The sequence below is a fragment of the Seriola lalandi genome, unplaced genomic scaffold, assembly GCF_002814215.2.
Source record: "Seriola lalandi dorsalis isolate HSWRI2012SDOR001 ecotype SW California unplaced genomic scaffold, Sedor1 jcf7180002054949, whole genome shotgun sequence".
Taxonomy (NCBI): domain Eukaryota; kingdom Metazoa; phylum Chordata; class Actinopteri; order Carangiformes; family Carangidae; genus Seriola; species Seriola lalandi.
In genome coordinates, this window is record NW_019525500.1 from 1,371,198 (window position 1) to 1,388,651 (window position 17,454).

Consider the following 17,454-nt stretch of genomic DNA (forward strand, 5'->3'; position numbering starts at 1 on the left):
AAAATGATCAGTATACACAAATTGAACATTAAAATATTTATTTAGTAAAATATTTAAAATAAACAAAACAAAACTACATAAAATTATACAAGGATGTTTAAAGTACCTAACTTTAAAACATTGTCGCTTCAACTAAAAATGATAAAGCATCATGATAAATAATGGTACAATTTTTTGCATGTTTTCATTTTTTTCCCTCCCTCTCGTTTTGAATTACATAAACTTTCAAGTTGTAAAATGCATTGCTACACCGTAATAAAAAAGTGCACACATGAAATTGAATACAGATTTTTTGACACATCGTACATAATTAAAAAGACACCTTGACTTTTAAATCGTACCTTTTCTGCAGTCACTTGTCAACATTTGGCGGAAAAAAGGGTTTTTGGCACTTATTTACCAATAAAGGGATCTCAGAGCGTTCTTCATATTCTGTGGTTTGTTAGCTTTCAGCCAGCAGTCTTTGTTTTAAGAGTGAAGGCTCACATTATTATCTTTTTTTAAGGTAGCATAGGGACAAATGTAAACACTTGTTCCCTACTATAACAAATGGCCAGCAGAGAAAATTCTAAATGCCAAGGTATCCCTTTAATCTTTAAGATCCACTTGTTCGTCTCTCTGATTGTGTAACAGTTTGTCTGTAAACAAATTAAGACACTGGAATGACGTACCAAGCTGCAACACTTTTAGCCTTTCTTTTAGCTCCGTCTTAGAAACACTGACCAACTTTCAAGAGACACTCCTATTTACACTTGAGAATAAATTAATATTGCAATTTCTGGTGTGTGTGTGTGTGTGTGTGTGTGTGTGTGTATTCTCTTCATCTTCAAATGTCAAGCTTGCGAAGACTCATTCTGCTGAAGGAATCTCTGGAGATAGAAAAATAAGACATAACAGGAATTTTATTTACACTGTCAAAAACATCCGATTTTCAACTCTTTGAGTAATCTGGATCATTAACTGGATTTGCGGCTTTATAATTTTTGCCACTGCCACTTCAACAAAATCTAACTTGGGAGGACGATAAGGTTTTGATGCTTTGAACATCAGCAGGAAATTCAGTAGTGGTTTTATCCAAAGGTTAAAAAGTTAGCATCTGTATTATTCTTATATGTAATAACATTTATATGATTTATAAATGCATAGTTCCCACAAAGTTTTTACATAACTTTCCATAATTAAGCTGTACACTGTTATTATTTCTTGATTTGTTAGGGTACGTGGCTTCGTCTCTTCTACTGTGTGGCTTGAAGTTATTACCTGATTAAATGGACTGTAATGATACAAACGTCCCCTGATTCATTTTTATTTTCTGGAACACAGCTCTAACAGCCCTGCTATTCTAGAAATTCAATGAAATGTGGAAACTGTGCAAATGAAACAAACACACAACACAAAACAGACTGGAAACATGTAATCTCAAAGACCCAAACTACCTTGTCAAGCTGTCCGTTTGCTGCATGATTTTTCAGAAGCAAAAACAAAGACCAATTTAATGTAACATGCAAAACATGTTGTATAAGCATATACATCCACACTCGCTCATTCTCTCTCACACACAGCGATAGTGTCCCTGTTTAGTCCTACCTGTGTGAGTTGACCTGCAGTACCGGTTTGTAAAGCTGGGGGATCTTTCTGTTGATGAGGGGCTGCAGCGCCTCCTTCAGCCGGTGGTAATTCCTCTCCAGCTCTCTCTGGTACTCTTTCTGGTCTGGACCAATCAGGCTCTTGTTCTTACGCAGGGCGTCTTCACACCTTTGACAGAGAAATCCATTAAATACTGCCATGCAGATTCTGTACAACACTTTGTCTGTTTTGATAGTGGCAACATTTAGGTGCCAAAAAGACTCGCTAGATGGAGAATCTTTGCTTTCCATTTTTACAGCTGTTGAATCACAATTAGAATAAGCAAGTGCTCTCTTTTGCACACAAAAGTCAACATAAACCCATGGAACGTCCTAACATCGGCAGCAGCTTTTTGACTTAACATAACAGTGATAGTCTAAATATCCTTTTCTATTAATCACAAGGTCATTTTCCTCATAATATCAAGATTCAGATCAAATCATTGTGAGATAGTTTAGTTTTCTCTTAAAACTTGTCTTTAAGATTAAAGGAGCAGTGTGTTAATTTTAGTGGCATCTAGTGGTGAGGTTGCACATTGCAACCAACTGAATTCCCCCCTCCCCTCCCCTCCCAAGCATGTAGGAGAACCCCGGGTTGCCTTCAGGTCACATAAAAATAAAAACATGACAGGCCCTCTCTAAAGCCAGTGTTTTGTTTCTCTATTCTGGGTTACTGTAGAAACAGGGTGGGCTCCATGGAAGAGGACCCCCTCCTTATGTAGATGTGAAAGGCCCATTCTTAGCTTACAAGAACACAACGATTCTTAGTTTCCAGTGATTATACACTAATAAAAACATAATTATGAATATTATAGTCCATTTCTGTCAATAGATCCCCCTGAATACTACACACTGGTCCTTTAAATCTACTGTCCCTCGGACAAATTTCCAAAGTGCTGTTAACAGGTATATGATTAATCATCCACAGTCCATACCTCTTGGTGAAGTCTTTGAAGCAGAGCCGTAGCTTATTGTGGTGCCTGTACAGTTTTGGGTCACTGGGGATTTCTGAGAGGAACACCTGAGCCACCTCCAAGGGACCCTGAGGAAAACAGAGAATTTGATTATCCATACACATCTTCTGATACTGAATATGCAAATACTGAGTATTTGGCCTTTGCAATAATGCTTTTGAAACTGAGAACTATATCTATTGTCAGATGTACCTGACATCTTGAAACTTTACCTGGTTGACTGTTGTACCAACTGATCCCTGTAGGACCATCTGCAACATCTTGGCATCAGCAGGGTCCTGGTGGGTGGCAAAGGCCAACTCCTGAGTCTTCTTTTGCATGTCCTCTATTGCCACCTCGATGGGTGTGGAAATAATCTGGAAAATGACAGAAACACAAGTGGTTTTAGTGATCAGACTGAATGTGCACAACAGGTTTATACCCTCCTTACCTCCAGAATACCTCCTTACACAGACAAGTTATGTTGTTTTGCGTTAACAGTAAAAAAACAAAATAAAAACCAGTATTTCCATTAATCAGTTGAAACATTCACTTACCTCCTCTTTGTGGATGATGTTGATCCGTGTCTTGATATAAGGGAAGGCGTGGGAGGTGGTGAGGATGGTCTTGCGTTTGAACTGTTCATGCAGGTCCCCATGTGCCCGCCCATCCAGGGTGAAAGGGGTGCAGTACACGAAACGTCGCAAGTTGTAGTTCTTGTCAAAGTAGGTGATGCGGTCCTTCATCTCGTATGTGTCAAAATACGGCTCCACATATGTGATCTGGATGAATGCCTGCAGGAAGAGAGACAGCTTAGTTTCTACTGTTCTGTTGGATATTCAGACCAACAGCTCGACCGAAATCACCGTCAGTGGCTGTTTATCCAACAATATGGAGACACTGCCCCACACCGACCTTATTTGGGTCCAACTTGCACTTGTCCACCGGGTTGGAATCTTTAATGACTTCTACCTGGTCCTCTCCGAATCGTTCCCCATAGAAACCCTGAGAAGAAATGCAGCACAGGGCCTCATGAAGTTTTAGAAGACTAACAGCAAACATCTAAGTGGTAAAACAACATTGCAACTGAGTAGTACCTGACCTACATAGTTCTGTGGAAAGCCAATGGTTGTTAAATTTAAGTGTTTGGATTAGAAATTTGACATCAAAACTTTTATTTAGGTCTCGGGAAAAATTTGAGAAACATCTCATGTAACTCACAAATAACTGTTTGGATTTTCACCACCTAACATGCTATTCTATGATGTAATTTCTTGGTGTTTACCTCCAGCCTGTGAGAGATTTCTGCTAGCTTCGTGATGGCGGGCTCTTTGTAGACAAACTCTTGCTCGTCTAAATCGCCAAATTTTGAACCGTAAAATCCAACTCTGAAGTATGTACCAAACATCCTCTTCCCGTCCTGCGAGCAGAGGAAAATAAATGTCAGTGCTGGAATTAAAGGGATTTAATTAATGTAAGTACATGTTTAGTTTGACTTTAAGAAACAGCTGATATGAAAAACGAAGAGGTGTCAAAAGTCACCGCCCCAAATCAGATTCCCGTCAGAGAGACAGTGAAAATCATAAACTCTTACAAAGTTTTGTAGCATACTGTAACTAACAGTGGAGCCCTGTGATGATTTACAACTACATGACTTTATATATGAGTTCTGACTGACTGAAATCCATCCAAATCATAACAGACTTCAGCTCCCTGTCTGTAAAGTACACTGTGGTAAAGGAAGGGAGAAAGAGTTGTAGTACATTCAGACATATGAATGGCAGAAGAGAATGAGAGCTAAAGGTGCGACAGAGAGATTCAGAATCTGCAAGGCAACCTGCAAATATCACTACTATAGATCAGACCTTAGTCACAGCACTTTCATTTAATACATGAACATTTTGCAAATTCTGCTCGCTGTGTTGCAATCTGTACAGGTGAATCTGTAGATGTCTATGGAGGCCAGTATCCGATAGAAAACCGCAACATCCAGATCGTCATCCATACGTTAGTCAATAGTCCCACAGTAAGAACCAGGCGTAACGTCTTTTCATCCACAGTAAAAGTTCCACTTTTTACAAGCTTGTTCTACAGCTGTTTCACCTCTACAACTGTAGAGGAGTTGACAGAGGACAGGCAGTGCAGTGTTTCACCTCCGAATATCAGGCAAAAAGAACCAAAGATCAACAGGAAACAACAGCCTCCTTCACCAGCCAGCAGAGTATTCGCATGATATAAATAAGTATAGTAGATACATCTGAATGGGAATATTATTCAATAAACTGAACTCAGCTCTAACTCTGACATCTTCTTTTTACCCAGCTTGTATGTACATATTGTCTGTGTTCTGTTTTACAAAAACTTGGCCAAGCTCAAAGATGAAAGCCAGAGAGAGGGCTGCTAAAGGCCTTAAGATGGCATCCATCAGCAACGAGCAATGAACAGAGAAAGAAGAACAAAAGAAACACTGTGTCTTTGCAGAACAAAAATGACCAAACCTTCAAACTGATGCCTAAACTCAACCACCCCGTCATATCTTAGGAAGTACTTAAGTTCAAAGACGAGAAACCAGCCAGCAAATACAGAGACTCACATTTTTGTTCTGCACAGACCTATCTTTGGAGAGGACATCCAGAAGGGAGTGCCACAATAAAGTACATACTTAAAGTCAGGAGGGTACAGCAGGTATGACACAGGTGTGTGTAAACAAGTCTGTAGGTGTGTGTATGGCATGAGAAATGGGGAAGCTGAGGAAATTTGAAGCGACTGGCATCCAACTTCTTGTAAAAGATAATTAGATAAACCCTCTTGGTTTAGGGCAAATCTAAAAAAAAATCAATCACTTGAAGTGCTAATTAAAAAGAAATTTAAGCAGTAATTTAAGAAGCCCTGAAAACTAAGGAACTTACCACAAGACACAATTAAGTAAAGTGGGAAGGAAGGGTCGGCAACCAGGGAAATCAAAAAGGAGAAAACAGAACAAATTTTAATCAGGATTGGGTTCCTCCAGAGAATTTAAAACACAACACTAACACACAACAGCAAAAATATCTCCATTGATTTTGAGAAAGAACATCAACTCATTATGGAGGATCCAGACCATGCAAAGGCAGACAGTTACCAAGAAAACAGAAAGACAGAGTGAGAAAATAAAGATCCACAACCTTCAGAAACACACCATGCACTCAGTGCAATTCCAAAAGGAACAAGGAATGCTTTGTCCAATTCATGCAACAAAACATGAAACTCAGGGGTTAATAAAGAACAGAATGGATGAAAAAAAAAAAAAAATCAGGGGTCGATTTAGTTTGAACTATTAAAAGAAAGGGCAAGAATATGAACTAATCAAAATCAAAAGGGATAAATCAAGTAATCCTGAGATTACTGTGAGATCAACCCTCTTGGAAAAAAAGCCACTTCCTCAGGAATTTGGTTCTAGCTTCGACCCAATGAAAGTTTACAACACCTTGTGATTTAAAAGGCTTGTTTAATTGTGTGTGGAAAAATGACCCATGGCTAGAGCAGGGAGGCTAACAGATACCCTTCACGTAGGAACAGTGCACTGAAATCGAGCCCTGTGGTTGAGGATGAGATGAGATGAAGTGTGACAGCGGGCGGTGCCAGTCAATGAGTGTGTTCTGACTGACACACCAGCAAACAGACAGAAGATGAGGATGGGAAAAGTGCGGATTGTGCAGGTGATGCATTCACTGAGACTTTTGTCATTAGTGTCACACACTGTGGCTCCCATGCACAGCCTGCCAACACTGTCACATTAAAAAAACAAGCTCCTCTTTCTCAGTAAGAGGAAGGAGGAGAGAGGAAAACGGTGAGGGTGTTGCTGCACGTACAGCAGGTATCCCCAGTGGGGGGCAGACAGTTGACATTGTCTGCAGGTGTTAATGGATTGGATGTATGTAACAAAGCAAAGACAGAATGCCCACAAATAGCAAATAAAAAGATGAAAGTAAATAAAAGTAAAAATACAAAAAAAAAGAAGATAAACAACGTGAGCAGGGCCAAGCAGGAACCGTTAAGCCACCTACCTCCCAGCCAGTACTCTGTGTGACAAAGAGAATACAGGACATGTGAACGACAACACACACACACCCCACCACACACACACACACACACAGTGTGCCACCAAACACACACACACACAATGTTACAGCAAGGAGAATGGACTCTTTAATGAAATAAATCCAGGTTACTAGCTGTCGAACTGGAGAACAGAGCAATTGACCTCAAGATATCAAAGGTACAAAAGAAACATTGGATGTTATCTTCATCGAATGAATCAACATCTGTTTGTTTGTTGTTGTTGAGAGCTGTTGGTCTGCACACCAGGCGACTGTAACCCAGCCCACACTGTAACTACACATCGTCTTTATGAGTCACACAACTGGCCTTTCAGATAAAACAAACCCAACTGGAGTCTTTTCACACACCTCATGCATCCTTTGTTTCGTACTTCAAAACCATAATAAAGCATGCAAGGTTTCAGACAAAATACAAATAAATATATAAATACACTGGAATCAAAATGACAAATAATAAAACCATGCAAAGCTGTGTCTGTGTGAAAGCTGGTGTGAGGGCAACGTCGTTACATATCCAGGATATTTCCTGTTTGGTGACATTACCATGTTACTTCTTTCAAGACCGTGATGAATGCAAAGTATTTTGAGGCACTGCAGATGAGAATCTTTTCTCCTTGAACCCTTTGTGTAACTTGACCTTGTTCTTGTCTCATTTTTCTAATGTAAATCCCCGATGCAAGGAATTCAACCCCTCTACACTGCCTCATGAATGTGATGAAGCAATGTGTCTGATAAAGGTGCAGCTCTGCAAAACATTCATGTGAATGTGTCAGTGACATTTTGACATTTTTATACTGAGTGAAAGTCTTGGAACATGCTATCCAGTTATCCTATCCTTTTCACTACATGGCTCTTACTGGATTTTCACAAGAACAAAGGGAAAAAAAACTAATTTGTGACCTTATGTAACCTAAATGTGATCTTTTTATAGAAGGAGACTGACAGTGGAAATAAAATATCAAATCTGGGTCACACCGAGATAAAAAAAATAAATAAAAAATTTCTCATTTCGTTCTTGAAAAAAATCCAGCAGCAACTTTGCATCTCAAGCTAAAAGAGTCTTGTGTGGAAGAGGAGAACTACACCATGTGTGTGCATTTACCTGGTGAACAATTTTCCCAAAGGCTTCCTGTAGTTTACCATGAATGGTGGCCAGCTTCTTTGCGTCCCTGTTGGCTTCATGAATAGGGATCAGTACCTTGTACACTTCGTTTACCGCCTCGTACATGCCGGCCTGGAGGGGAGAGCGAGACAAATGTCAGCATAGTACAATAAGTCGCCCAAAAATACCAATACTTTGGCCTAAATATATAGATTTTGACTAGCTGAACAAGTTACATGAAAATCTGACTTCCTGCTTTTATACTGTTCATTACTATTTCTATACTAAACTCTGGATGAGCAGATTTGGAAAAAATTAATCTAGGAGATCATTATCAGGATCCATCTAATGAACTATTTTATTCTTTCTCTACATCTTACCATGGAGAAAGAGGCAGCAGCCTGCTCCAGGAGTCCCACGAGACCGATCTCAGTAAAGTATTTGCCTGAGCAAATGCCCTCTTCATCCGGTGACACCACATCATCAGAGACTGCAGATTCCTCCAGCACATTGGAGGAAATGTTCTGGCGCACGTGCACACAAACACACACGCACAAATACAAAAAAATATTTAAGCACAGACGATAGCAGGCATATCGACCAAGACATAGATTACGTCAGAGGAGAGGCATATGGTACAAACATTATTACTAGAACTGTCCTTACCTGGAATGTGACACAGCCCACAGGCAGATACTTGCGGTCCTCCAGCATGCTCAAGTATTCTGCAACCAGAGCAGCGCTGTGCACCAGACACTGAGCAGCCTCAGCGTGGTTATTCCTCTCTGAGTGTTTTCCAGCCATGTTCTGGAGCCACGTCAGTCGCAAGTCTGGAGAGGTCTGATAACCTTTTGCAATCCTGGATGCAGACACAGACATGCCACATGCATTAAGGCACATGAATAACAAGATAATGATGATCGTAGTGCAGAAATAAGTCCGTAATCACAAGCTTGAGTGCAAATGTATTCTGTACCTGTACATGAGATCTATCAGCATCTCAGGATCTTCCTGGTGCTCCTTCATCTTCACTGTGTCAGAGAGAATCATGTGCAGGTTAAACACAAGGTCCTGGACCTGGAAAAAAAAGAATGGAAACCATGAGTTACATGGGTGCTTCCCCAATAATTTATCTTACAGAGAACAAGGTGTATAGGAGTACAGAGATAAAAATAACTAAAATCAGCAAATAAATCAACCAATAGTAATAAGTTGTCAGCTTCTCATAATGTGATAGATGTTCAACAAACAACTCAATGGATAAAGCAGTACCTGGTCTGGGAATGTGGTCTCCCTCAGCTCCAGGTCCTCCTCTGCGTATGTAAGGATGGTCTTTAGAGAACGACGCAAGAACTCCTCATTAAAATTCTGAGATGTTCCCACCAGCGAGGAAAGAGACATGGTCACCTGCATCTTCACTCTTGCAAAGTTCTGAAAGACCAACCACCAACGGTATTTTGTCAAGGCTACTGACTTACGCGTGAGAGATATAGACTGCAAAAGAAGCACTGTGCAGAGCAGACATCCCTTCTCCCTTATAACCTATTTTCAAAAGGTCTGTGTGTGAAAAGTCTGACTGTATTAGAACAAAGGAAATGATGCATGCACAAGTAATTGCGTCTAAATTGGATGGCTGATTACAGTGTTTGGTTTTGTACTAAATTGGGTGGCGTAAAGTGAAAGAAAAATAGTAATGAACCTATACAAGACAATAGCTGAGAACTGGCCAACCAACAGTAAGTGCTTTTTAACGTAAACAGATCATTCCGAACAATCTGTTCTCTGAGTAAGAAGTGCTTGCAAAGCACACGGCTTCACAGGCTTCTTAACGTGCGAGATTCAATTAGAGGTCATTTCTGGAGACATGTGAGGTTAGAGACACTGGTACTTTTAATCTTCATCACTGAAACACCACAGCGGCACAACATTTTAGGTTGTAAACATTTGGTTTTGCAGTTGTACTCACGTTGCCGATCTCAAAGTTTTGCCTCATGAGGAGGTAGAGGGAAGCGCTGGCGTGGGCCCTGATGGTACTGATGCTGCTGCTGCAGCTCCTCAGTAGCCGCAAACACAGGTCAGCACACTGCTCTGTCTCCTCCTCGAACAGCAGCTCAGGAAACTAAACAAGCAGAGAGAAGTCATTACGAAGTTCTGTAAGAAACTGGATAAACGATGAATTGAAATGAAGCCCTGCATAATAGCCCAGTAGTCTAACCTTAGACACAAGTGCCCTTTGTGTGGCAAAACAGTGCTGGAGGTAGAGGGCGCTCTGGTTGCAGGCCATGCTGTGGAGCAGCACCTTCAGCACACCGCCCAAGATACTCTCCTTGGATTCTGTCACTGATACTGTCTGGATGAGGAGGGACACATATGCAGTTGTTACAAGAGCACATCTTGGTTTTTGTGTGCTGAAGTGTTAGACTAGATGACAACAACAATATCAGCATTTATGACTGTGCTCATGCATGATTGCATTTTGTATGGGTAAATGTAGAAAGTCTTGTACCTGTACAATGATCTCCAAAGTATCAAGAATAATTAAGTTGGCCTCCGTTGCAAGGTTACCATCAATAAGTGCTTCATGTTCCAACTCTGCCCTGGTCCTATAATTAATGAAGCAGAAGACACCGTCAAAAAATGATTAACAATTCCCAAATTGCGATGCTGATGATTTATCTTTCAATGATGCATGAGCTTCCAGGCGGTCACCAAATTCAAACCAATGCCCCTAATCACAAACGATGTAATAGTTTTGTGTGTGGTGAGAACCTTGGCCAATCTTCTAATTTCCTCAAAGTTTAATCAATGAAATCTTATTTTCATACAACTTTATCTATGAAAAATCCAATGTTACCCTGCAATCTACATTGACCACAACCATTTCAAATGATCCAGATGTACACAGTTGGGCTAATGCAATGACTTAAGAAATACAGATTTCAAGTCAGTGAATAGCTAAGTTATGGTCTGTAAATGGAACACAAGAGTTAAATGTTGTTTATCTACCGAGGGGTTCAAAAGTCTGCCAACAAGTGTACATGTTCTAAAATGTCTATGTTTGAGCACATGAAATTATAGCAGGACTGGGTTTTAGTTTTAATGTATCTCACTTTTATATTATTCAAATGAACACACACATAATCTATGACAAACAATAGCTATGGCTACAATTGTCTTGTTTTTTGCTTTAGCAGGAATCAGGGACACACGAGTCAGAACCCCAAAACAAGAAGCACACTGGTTAAAAAGCCAAAACAGACCCACTGCAACCACTACCAACCCTGAGACAGACATTGTTACCAGGACGGAGGAACTGATGGGATTGGGAGGGGGGTTCAAGGGTCAGAACCAAGATCAGGGGGTCTCTGTTGGTGCATTTATATACATGTGTGAACTTAGAGAGTTAAAATGGAGAAGAAATTAATTCATAATACGGCTGCATCAGTGGCTAGAGCACTAATGTGGCTCACCCAGAACAAAATGAATTACAATCATTTTCAAGACTTGTTCAAAGCCGAGTTCATGGGGAGGGAATTTAATACAGACTAATAAATTAATTTTTTGTCCATTTCAACTGTCTAACTTCCCAAATGCATAAGAATACTGCATAAATGAGGAACTAAAGCAGGGGAGAATTTGAAGGAGCACACAGCAAATGTGGACCATACAATACCTGACTGATCTGTGACTCCTACATAAACACACAGCAACATGAGAGAACAAATGGAAGTTAACAGAAAACAAAGGCTGGAGCTGAATTTATGAAATAACAGAAAAGAAAAGAGCTATCATATGACATAAACAGATACCACACACACACACACACACACACACCCACACACACATATCTGTAGTTGCTGGTCAAACACAAAAATTTGTAGCAACTCTGATCCTTTTCCTATGTAAATCCAGCAAAACGTGAAAAATAATAATGAACAATGAATGGTTTTTAGCATAGCTTATGATGACATGCTATGTATTACAAGAAGGACTTCAGCAGCACTGATTTTCAGTTAAGAGGCTTAAAGGATGATCATTTTCACACTTGAACATGAAACATAATGTATGGGTGTATCGTCTAAGTGACCGATTCCAAGTAAAAAATGGAAAATTATCACATTTGGAGCTGGAGAGTCAATAGGAGATGAACATTTTTATACACACTTATGAATTGGTGAATTATGGACTACACACCTTTTACACACTTAAAAATATCTGTGCGTTTGTTGAAACAAAAACCCAGAGAACACGGTTTCAGATCAGGTCTCTTTGGGTATCTTTTTCTGCTACATAAAATAAGAATTAGAAAAGTGAATGTAAGTGTTAAAAAGAGCGTACTTGTCCATCTTTTCGCTGTTTTGTCTCCAGTGGGTCATGTCCTTCCTCCATCGAAGGTTCTCCTGACTGCCAAAAGCGCTGCCAGATGGACTCCGCTCTAAATGTTGGAGGAGCAATCATTTACTTTTTTTAATGGTGGTGAAAGATGCTACGTGTACACAGAACAATGTGAGCGACTTCATGCGTGCATGTTGTAAGTATGCATGTGTGGAGAGTGAAAACCAGGATACAGATTAATTGTGTGTATTTCTGTACATGTTTGTGTGAGTCATATTCTCTCCTTCGCATTTGTTTATATGAGCGTGTGCCCTCACCTAGCTGTCCGCGGCTGCGTCGCACCATCTCCTGTCTGGCACCAATGCTGCCCAGTATGGCCTCCTCCAGCTTCGCCTTCATGTCTTTGGACTTCTTAAAGGTCAGACTGTTCATTCGTTCGAACGCCTTCTTCCCCTGCATGGTGAACACAACATGGGCCTTGTATGCAATGAGGCAGAGGATGAGTGGACGGACAGAGAAGACACATACACACACACACACAGAGCAGGGAAGTTATTTGCAGCACAGCACCAGCAAGCAAAGCAGGTTAGTAGCATAAGAGCAAATGTGCAAGCATGAAAAAGCAAACAACAAACAGACAGCATAGCAGAAAGAGCAAGTTCTACCAATTATGTAATGAAATAACAATGATTATGGCAGAGAAAGTAGTGCGCTTATATTATTTTATCCCCACATTCAGTAGCCAAAGAATATTAACCTCAGAGAAGCTTATGTTCTATATGCAAGAGGACAATGCACAACAAACCAAAACAACAAAACAAAACGTGAACCTATCTGGTAAATAGCTTTTGGTTTAGTCATTAGTGGAGCTGATATACACATATGAAAGTCCACTGCAAATCGTTCAGTTTGTCTACAAATAAGCCACCTTTTTGTTTATTGGATATGAACTTTTGCTGTTTACAATTTCCTGTGTGTTGTCTGAAATATATGTTGACCAATATGAATAAAAAAAAAGAAAAAAAAAAGAAACATTAATGTGTGTAGAGTTATCCAACCCGTTTCTTTCATAAGTATTGTATCAGCCCAAGGGATTCCCTAATTGTTAGAATATAAAAGAATAAGGTACACTAAATAGGTGGGCACACTAGAGGCCATCTTGTCAGTCAGTGAGTGTATTCACTGTTGATATTACCTTGTACTCAAAGCAGGAGACGCAGAGGTAGAGAAGGTCCAGCAGGCGGTTGAGCTGGGACACTGACAGGTCTGTGAACCACTTCTGTAACACCAGCTCGTCGGCATTCTTCAGCACCCACAGCAGACAGATGAGCAGACTACGGCTTGACTCGGCCGAGAAGCTTCCATGCTGACGACTCGCCTGGAGAGATGGACCAGGAGAAGTCAAGAGGGAGGTAATAGAGAGGAGGTATGATACGAAACAACAGATTTGGGAAAAATATACAGTATGAGGAATGTTGTGTTCACTGTAGACAATTGTACATCACAACATGTCACAAATGGGGATTTACCTGCGAGTTGAGCAAGAAGCTGCTTGGTCGTGACATTGGAGAGGCAGTGGAGGTGCCTGCTATCGCCATGGCAACAGTCTGGCTGATCATGCTGTTACCCTCTCCCTCTGCCTCTTCTCCACTGCTGCCCACCGCTGCCCCCTGTGGACCACCCGGCCGACCCCACTGGTTATGGGACTCTAGTGACACAAAAAGGAGTGAAAAGAAAATTAATGTTGTTAACGAATCCCACTATATATGTACACGACATTAACTGCTGTTGACATGCCCTCTCTCTACTCTGAATGAGCATGAGCAGGTACTACATTTAAGCAAGTTAAGCAGGATCATTCCTTAAACGCAAATTTTATTCATACCATACTTTATAAAATGGCCTTGACTAACTCTGGCTTTAACTGACTCTGGAACTACTGCTAATATTAATTTATGAATGGGTCATTTAAATACAAGCTCAAGGGAAGACAGGTTAACAAGGGTAGGGGGGTTAGGCGAGAAAAAGAAATGTGTTAAGGATGAACTCAAGTTATTGATCAGCTTGTACATTATGGTAAGGTGCAACATCCTTCGCAGATCGAATGATAACCTTTCAGGTTCCAGATGATATAATATTCAAGGTCACAATGTAACTTTACAGTTTGTTCAAAGTTGTTTGAATAGTTCAGAGTTTTACACATCTGGCCACATCACATCACAGAAGAGAAACCACAGTCTGCAAAACTGCTTCAACTGTTTCAGTGAAGAGGAATCTGATAACGGTGCTGCTGACTGGATATTGGGAAGTGAACAATTAGATATGATAACTGACGCACTGGCAGCTGGGGAGTGAAACAACAAAGACAAATACACCAAATAAAATATTGTTTGTTATTAAATTACTGTATGTTCAAAATATTGCTCCTCATCTTTACCTGTGAAGTCATGGAGCTGTGGTAGTGTTTCCATGACAATACCAATTAGAGGCAGGTACAGCATGGCGACCCGGGCCTTGACCTCAGGATCTGCGTAGCGTGGGTCAGAGTCGTGGCTGGACAGGAGGTTATGAACAACACTCACAACTTTCTTATGGAGACCAAACATCCTGCAGTGAAAAGAAAGAAAGAAAAATTAAAGACAAAAGAGATCAGGTATTTCATTCAAAGTATGAAAAGGACAGAAAGGAGAGAGAAGGAGGGAGGTGAGGGAGACCATAACTCACTCCCATGCTTGCTCAGCATGTATGCACTTGTTTATAAATCCCTATGCATACAGGCTTATCTCTCACCAACAGATACAGACGCACTAAAGTGAAAATATCACTTTCCTTTCTCTGCAGTACTTGGCAGTTTATTGGGTAGACATCTGCAGATACAATTACACCCCTTCATTACCATGTGATCCAGTACCTTTCCTTAATCACTAATACTTAATAAAACCACAATTCTGACAAGTTTGTGAACTGTGCATCCAAAACATACTAACCCCTCGTTGTCTGGGTCCAGTATTACAGACAGTTCAGACAGCACCAGTCCAGCCAGATAGTGCTGCTCTCGGAAGGGGACAGACAGCTCAAACATGTTGGCTATCTTTTGATCCTGGACATGTGTGGAGAACCCAGAGCTCTGTGGCAGAAGAGAGAGAGTTACTAAGAACATCCAAACCAGACAGACACCATTCATATTTTATTTTATAAGGTGAGTATTTTGACTGTAACTAAAGCTAACCTGTCAGCTGTCTTTTTTGTTGTAAGACTATCATTATGTTAAAGATGAGTGAAAACAGTGATCTGAGGAGACAATGTACAATCTCTCTACATTTCTTTTTCTCTGACCTGTGAGGTCGCTGAAGACACAGAGGGGGAAGGCGAGGCAGGTGGTGTGAGCAGACTGCAGGGCAGATTGAGGGTGACGTAATGTTCGTGGCTGCAAACAATTCTCAAGAAGTCAAGCCTCAAAGACTCCAGGGTTGGGTTCTGCAGAGTGTAAAGTTTTGTGGACACCTGGAGGGAGAGGAAACCATGCACATTAGTGTATATTTTTAAAGAAGCACTGAAAATGCATCCTAATGAATAAAAATGGGTTATGTGCTGTCAAAATAACTGAAATTTTGAAATATCACAAATTAGACCTGATATATTCTTAGTGCTTTATTTATAAACCTTAGACTGAACACGGGATCCATCATTAAAGGAATGTTTAACAGCACCAGAACAAAGACAAACAGGACAATATTTGGCACTAGCTTTCAATGAACACCCATCCTAAAAGGAGACCTCAATTCTTTTTTTTTTTTGTGGAGTCACTGATTTTAATTTGCATACTCCTGTCTGCTTTCTGATAGTTGCTGAACTTAGACACCTACAATACATCTGCTCTCTTTTTTCTTATATTGGTACTGCTAGAATTGCATTATTGTGTATCATAAAAATGGTGGTAAAAATAAATTTACAACATGTACAAAAAAAATAATAATACATTTTTTTTTAGAAATGTACCTGTTTCCAGTATGCCCTGACGAGGGTAAAGACAAAGCCTCGGTCCATGACTGACAGTAAGTCATTGAGAAAGAAGGCCAGACTAGTGTTTAGTCTCTCCACAAGCTCCAGGTCCTGATTGGATGAGAAACACATCTGATAAAGTTTCCAGAGTTGGTGGTTCGAACATGATTTCAGCTTTATTATTTAGTCAAAGAAACAGACAAAAAGGATGATATAATGTGGCACATTATGAAAGCCCAACAAGCGCATTCTGTTTTAATTTTACTTCCTGAAAAAAACCTTTGCCAATTTCATATATTTCCTGACCCTCTGATCCTATGAGATAATTGATTGGGTCATTATTTACCTTCTGGAATCGAGAGACAATGTCACCAGCAATGGTGCTGACCAGGGCTGTAATGTCATCCATGAAGCGTTCTGGAAAACGGTTCTTCCTGGGCGACTCTAAGCGGTCAGCGAAGTAAAGGTGGTGGATAATGCTCTTCACCTGTGGGTCAAGATGTTCATTGGGATACAACACAAGATATTGTATTTCACAGAAAAATTACTGTACTGTGATGACTAATAAGGACAAAGCTCTTTTTTTGTGTCAAAATTGTTTCCTACCATGAGTTCAAAGAAAAACCAGGCCTGCTGTAGAGCACCCTCCCTTACGCTCCCACTGCTCACCACCCACTGGAGGGCCAACTCCTCATGGAAGAGCTGAGTAGGAAAGTATAAGACATAGAGACAAGGAGGTGGAGAGGAAGGAACAGAGAGGGAGAGGGAAACAGAGAGCAATAGAGCCAGACAGAAAGAATGTGAGGGACCAGAAAAAGAACACACTATCTTCACTTAAAATATAGCTAGGTTTACGTGTTGTACATACTGAAGCAGGGTTCCAAAATGTATTTACTAATGGGGGATAAGGCACAAAATAAAACCTAACCGACTATAGATGTATATTGGTAAGTGACATGTAAAGATCTCTCTTGTCCCAAACTCAAATTAACCTGATGGAGGGTATCAGTTTTGAAACCCAAAACTGTAACAATAATTAACAAAACTAACATTCTCTACATGAATGAACAATACAGTCCAGTAAAGCTCCTGCACCTCTAACACTGAAAATTTGATTAAAGACAAAGGGTTTGGCTAGGTGTTAAAATTCAGGTTATCAACTATCAAAAATCTAAATGAATACACTTTTAAAAATTTAAATGTAAATATATATATATATATATATATATATAATTCTGAATTGTGTGTAACAATTTTTTACTTTTTAGAAATGAAGAAAAAATGCACTTCTACTACCATGCAAATAGCACTATTTTTGTGTTAATACGCTTTTTCCT

General features: G+C 40.1%; 1 protein-coding gene across 16 annotated transcripts in view; it reads right to left on the reverse strand.

Moving 5' to 3' along the window:
* Positions 1-21: 21 nt before the first annotated feature.
* Positions 22-17,454, reverse strand: part of dock7 (dedicator of cytokinesis 7) — a 46,424-nt gene continuing 28,991 nt past the window's right edge. For 3 of the 16 annotated variants that reach the window (XM_023394555.2, XM_023394565.2, XM_023394551.2), the window contains 27 exons: positions 16,724-16,819; positions 16,464-16,604; positions 16,115-16,228; positions 15,452-15,619; positions 15,103-15,242; positions 14,553-14,722; positions 13,645-13,823; positions 13,311-13,493; positions 12,433-12,592; positions 12,119-12,215; positions 11,454-11,471; positions 10,287-10,383; positions 9,996-10,130; positions 9,747-9,899; positions 9,053-9,211; positions 8,757-8,857; positions 8,447-8,639; positions 8,161-8,304; positions 7,781-7,912; positions 6,625-6,639; positions 3,864-3,989; positions 3,494-3,583; positions 3,136-3,372; positions 2,812-2,955; positions 2,561-2,667; positions 1,588-1,755; positions 22-869 (listed from right to left, as the gene is read on the reverse strand). In XM_023394555.2, the coding sequence (XP_023250323.1) occupies positions 827-869; positions 1,588-1,755; positions 2,561-2,667; positions 2,812-2,955; positions 3,136-3,372; positions 3,494-3,583; positions 3,864-3,989; positions 6,625-6,639; positions 7,781-7,912; positions 8,161-8,304; positions 8,447-8,639; positions 8,757-8,857; positions 9,053-9,211; positions 9,747-9,899; positions 9,996-10,130; positions 10,287-10,383; positions 11,454-11,471; positions 12,119-12,215; positions 12,433-12,592; positions 13,311-13,493; positions 13,645-13,823; positions 14,553-14,722; positions 15,103-15,242; positions 15,452-15,619; positions 16,115-16,228; positions 16,464-16,604; positions 16,724-16,819 (3,510 nt within the window). In that variant the 3' untranslated portion in view covers positions 22-826. Of the gene's footprint in view, positions 870-1,587; positions 1,756-2,560; positions 2,668-2,811; positions 2,956-3,135; positions 3,373-3,493; positions 3,584-3,863; positions 3,999-6,624; positions 6,640-7,780; positions 7,913-8,160; positions 8,305-8,446; positions 8,640-8,756; positions 8,858-9,052; positions 9,212-9,746; positions 9,900-9,995; positions 10,131-10,286; positions 10,384-11,453; positions 11,472-12,118; positions 12,216-12,432; positions 12,593-13,310; positions 13,494-13,644; positions 13,824-14,552; positions 14,723-15,102; positions 15,243-15,451; positions 15,620-16,114; positions 16,229-16,463; positions 16,605-16,723; positions 16,820-17,454 lie in introns of all 16 variants that reach the window. The other 13 variants (XM_023394567.2, XM_023394563.2, XM_087170482.1 and 10 more) reach the window with 8 other exon arrangements.